The sequence below is a fragment of the Galeopterus variegatus genome, unplaced genomic scaffold (genome assembly GCF_000696425.1).
Source record: "Galeopterus variegatus unplaced genomic scaffold, G_variegatus-3.0.2 Scaffold335, whole genome shotgun sequence".
Classification (NCBI taxonomy): domain Eukaryota; kingdom Metazoa; phylum Chordata; class Mammalia; order Dermoptera; family Cynocephalidae; genus Galeopterus; species Galeopterus variegatus.
The window spans coordinates 465,976-470,798 of NW_007726446.1; the positions used below are offsets into that span (position 1 = coordinate 465,976).

At 41.8% G+C, this 4,823-nt stretch overlaps 1 protein-coding gene across 1 annotated transcript in view; it reads left to right on the plus strand.

Annotated features, from left to right (window-relative positions):
• Positions 1–1,277, plus strand: part of SP5 (Sp5 transcription factor) — a 2,581-nt gene extending 1,304 nt beyond the window's left edge. The window contains exon 3 of the mRNA XM_008567648.1: positions 1–1,277. Coding sequence (XP_008565870.1) covers positions 1–680 — 680 coding nt within the window. The 3' untranslated portion in view covers positions 681–1,277.
• The last annotated feature ends 3,546 nt before the right edge of the window (positions 1,278–4,823 follow it).

Genomic DNA, 4,823 nt, shown 5'->3' on the forward strand with positions numbered 1-4,823 from the left:
GCCGCCAGCTGCCCCCCAACCCGGCTCCCGACGACCTCCCGTGGTGGAGCATCCCGCAGGCGGGGGGCGGTCCCGGGGCCACCGGGGTTCCGGGGGGCGGCCTCTCCGGCGCCTGTGCCGGGGGTCCCCACGCACCCCGCTTCCCCGCCTCAGCCGCCGCCGCCGCCGCAGCAGCAGCAGCAGCCGCCCTGCAACGGGGCCTGGTATTGGGCCCGTCGGACTTTGCGCAGTACCAGAGCCAGATCGCCGCGCTGCTGCAGACCAAGGCTCCCCTGGCGGCCACGGCCAGGAGGTGCCGCCGCTGCCGCTGCCCCAACTGCCAGGCGGCGGGTGGCGCCCCCGAGGTGGAGCCGGGCAAGAAGAAGCAGCACGTATGCCACGTGCCGGGCTGCGGCAAGGTGTACGGCAAGACGTCGCACCTGAAGGCGCACCTGCGCTGGCACACGGGCGAGCGGCCCTTCGTGTGCAACTGGCTCTTTTGCGGCAAGAGCTTCACGCGCTCGGACGAGCTGCAGCGGCACCTGCGAACTCACACCGGCGAGAAGCGCTTCGCCTGTCCCGAGTGCGGCAAGCGCTTCATGCGCAGCGACCACCTTGCCAAGCACGTCAAGACGCACCAGAATAAGAAGCTCAAAGTTGCTGAGGCCGGGGTGAAACGGGAGGACCCGCGGGACTTGTGAGCCCACCCCAGGGAGTCCCGAGGCCACTCACGCCTTGGACTCCTTTCCCAGCACCTCTGCGGAAGGTGCCCGGGACCTGTGGGCAGCTGGCAGAGGGGAGACTCAGCAGACAGACTGTCCGCTGCCCGCCTCTCAGAGTGCACCCAGGCTCCCATCTTCCCCGGGCCCCGGACAGGGCCCTGGTCCCCAAGAGGAGCGGGGGAGGGTTGGGAGCAGGGGTCACTTGGGCATGGTTGGGCGCCCTGCGTTACGCCAGAGCGGTTACAAACTCTGAACCATTCCCACCATCTGGAAGACCTACAGTTTGGGGAGACCACCCTGGGCTTGTATATAGGAAACGCTGCTGAATTAAGGCGGAAGTACCTTGGGAAATTTGAAAAAGCGCTTGGGTTTTCGCTAGGACTGGTTCGGTCTTTGTACAGGTTATTTAATAGCTTTGTTAAAGAATTATAATAATAATAACATTAATAAGAATGTTACTTTTGTCTTCAGCTCCATGCAGAGCTACAGCATGATATGTCTCTGTAAAGCGATGGGCAGTTGCAGCGTGAAAATAAATACGTTAATTCCGGGGTCACCTCGGGAAGACCCCGCTGAGCCGGTCTCGTTTGATCTTTTCTTCTTCCGGGAGGCTTTGCTAAGTGGTCACATTTCACTGGGAATTTGATGGTGCCTGTAGGTAGGCTGTTTGTGTCAGAGGCTTCTTTGGTTTGGAGGGTTCTGGGCAAGTGTGTTGGGTGCATGGATAGAAGAAATAGGCCAATGTCAGTTTTGTGGTAGAGGCTAGGGCAAAATTTTCCAATCACAGCTTGAGTTTCTCATGTGGCCTTAGACCTTAGCTCGAGACTGTCGTGTTTCTCTTACAAATTTGATACCTGCTGCACATACAATATACATTCTTTTTATCTAGCGAATTCCCTGTGGCTTTCCATTTGCTGGTACTCTTAGGACAGATGACACACGGGCTGAGCATTCTCCCTGCAGCCGGCTGTGCTGGTGTCTGGAGAGGTATTAGAGACTGAAGGATGTGTTCACAGGTGACATTTTGGAGAGAAACTGGGGACCTTTGTTCAGGTTGGTCTTTGCCCTTGAAAGGACCAAGAAGACAACTTACCAGGAGTCATTTCTGTATTTCAGCCTCGTCATGATATACAACGTTGTCTTGCTTGTTTTCTTCTTAATCATATTGCTGTGGAAATCTTTAAGTCTTGTTTCACAGTGACCACCAAGGGATTTCTGGTTAGGCCGGGAAGTTTAGTTCCATTTTGTATCTTTGGATTTTATTTTTTTGATCATTGAAGTAGACTAAGATGTTCTTAGGGAGGAGTTAGGAAATATTTATAGCTTGGAGATGTGGAAATAGGATTTTTTTTTCAAATCTAGGTTTCTTGCCTTTCTCTAAAATTTGAAGTTTTAAAGCTTTCAAGTGTTTTTTTCAAGGGTCTCAACTGTACTAACTCCTTGATGTTTTTAAACCTGAAACTGAAACCTTAATCAGCAGTTAAATCTTTTGATTTAGAATTAGAAAGAAAAAAAAAAGAAAAACAGAAAATGTTCTAAATTTGTTAATATGCTCTGCCAGCATCATTAATGTCAACTTTCTTTTTTTTTTTTTTTTTTTTAAAGATGACCGGTAAGGGGATCCTAACCCTTGACTTGGTGTTGTCAGCACCACGCTCACCCAGTGAGCCAACCAGCCATCCCTATATGGGATCCAAACCCATGGCCTTGGTGTTATCAGTACCACACTCTCCTGAGTGAGCCACAGGCCGGCCCCATTAATGTCAACTTTCAATGGAACTGAGTAATCTTTTTATGATAGTTGAAGTGTATGTACACTGACAGGATTTCGCAGCTTTCAAACTGCTGTTACCTTGCTTCTTATTTGAAGTGAGTTCTCAAAAGCTATGAGTGTTGTTCTTGAGACTTACTGTATTAAGTAAAACACAAACGTCAACATAATTGAGGTGAAAATTACTCTTATACTCCTAAAAAATAGCATTTTACTCTGTAACCTGGGACAAGGTAGTAAATAAATATTAGATTCGTTGTGGAAATATGACTTAGAACCACTTACTCAGATTTTGCAACTGTTTAATTACAAATTAGAATGTGAACCTTCACAGTTCTTTACCTCGGAAGAGCAGTTTGGGTTTGTTAAATTTTCAAGGGTGTGGCAGTTTTGCAAGCAATAATAAAGCTGCTAGACAGTAATATTAATATACATCTAAATGTGTGATTTTAATCTAAATCGAGTCTAATCATTTAGTAACCTAATTTTGATTTAGGTTAAGATTACACATTTAGATGTATGAATCAATGTAAAGAGTAACAGAAACTCTTACATTTCTATGAAGAGTTACAGAAACTCACATCTGAAGCATACCCTGGGACCAACTTCAGAGTCAGGAAAGGTTTTGTGGCAGGTGATAGGGAAAGAGGAATCCTCGTTAGAAAGTGATAAAACCAAGGGCTTTGAACTCAGAAAATTTGAAGTGATTCTCTCATGTGAGAGAATGCCATTGGTAGATAAGGAAAAATGGCAATTTTGAAACGAGTCTACTAGCTATTACTGACTGCTGTGATCATTTCGCATCCAAACCAAATAGGTGTCGAAGATAAAGTTTGCTTATAACTTTAATTTTGTGGTTGTTCAGAGAAAAAAATAGGTAAAATGCATGGAATTTAATATCTAAACAGATGAGTTACTGAAGATAGTTTATAACTTTGTGGTTAAGAAAAAAAACTAGATAAAATATATGTAATTTACCAAAAATACAGTATATATAATTTTTGAAGCAGAACAAAGTCATTTGATGGCAATAGCTTTCTTATGACTTCGCTTAATTAAATCTACAAATTCTAAAAGTGTGATAAAAGTATGGTCTTTAACTTGGTACAGCAGGAAGACTTGCTCATTTTACTGTTGTTAATCTGTGTTCTAATTACTTTAGTAAAAAATATGCCGTTATCCAAATGGAAGTCAGGAAGCCACAATAATGTGATATTATCCAAGTGTAGGAAAGCTTTTTATGTTCTTACTGAAAAATAAGCTAATACATGCTCAGAAATACAAGTTTGAAAATGAAGAAATGTGCTAGAATTTACAAGCTGTTAAAAATTTGAACTGCTGCTGAATGCTTTGTTTCATAAAACTGCAACCAGAGTACCATTTAGGACTTTAGAAATTACTTTAAAATACATCAACATGCAAGAATTAATATTATGCATAAATTATGCATAAATTAAGCACATTCATTGTAGCAGAAAATTTAATGAAATTCAAGTTAAAAGAAGTTTAGAAGCAAATTACTATTAAATGTAGACTAATTTTTTTTTTAACTGGAGTTTTGCCAACATCAAAAAAGCAAATTAAATCCACCAACTTTATTCAGGGTTTTACTTAAAGACCCCAGCACACAATTCAAAAACAAATTGAAGAAAACATATTAATGATTGCCTCAAATGTCAGTAGACATTTTAGATTTTTTTAAAGCAGCTGTTTTGGTAGCATGCAAATAGTGTCCTATTTTAGAAAATTCTAAAGTTAGTGTGATATATTATTTTAAATTTAATATTTACCACTTAAATGAACCATTTTGACCAAGAGCTTGGAAACAGAGGTATTATTAGTAAGTTAGCTAATTTGGGATTGTGTATTTCTGAACTTATTAACACTTTGCAGTCTTCAGCCTTTCTCAAGGAAAAACTGTGCTAACATACCCTTAGCTGACCACTAATTTTTAATAGTTCTGATAATGAATGAAAGTAAATTATGTCAAAGAAAATACAACTGTGTTATTCATTTCAATGTTAGTCTTCTCTAGATTTCAGTTAGAATTTAAATCTTATATCAAGTATATTGTTTTAAATTATGTTGCCTTAGGTCAATCAAACAACATGCCAATTAAAAAATCAATCTTATTGAGCATGCTTCTTGTATAAACCTATTTGAAAGTGACATTTGTAGAAAAGGCATTTTTTTCACCCCAACTTGCACTATTTTCTATTCTAATACTGTGGATTTTAAAGTAATCTTTTTAAAGCAGCATCTTCAGTGTTTTTCATTTATTTTGGTTCTGCTGTGAATTTCACAGAATGTTACTATAGCAGTGGCTAAGACTTCAAATTTACATAAACACC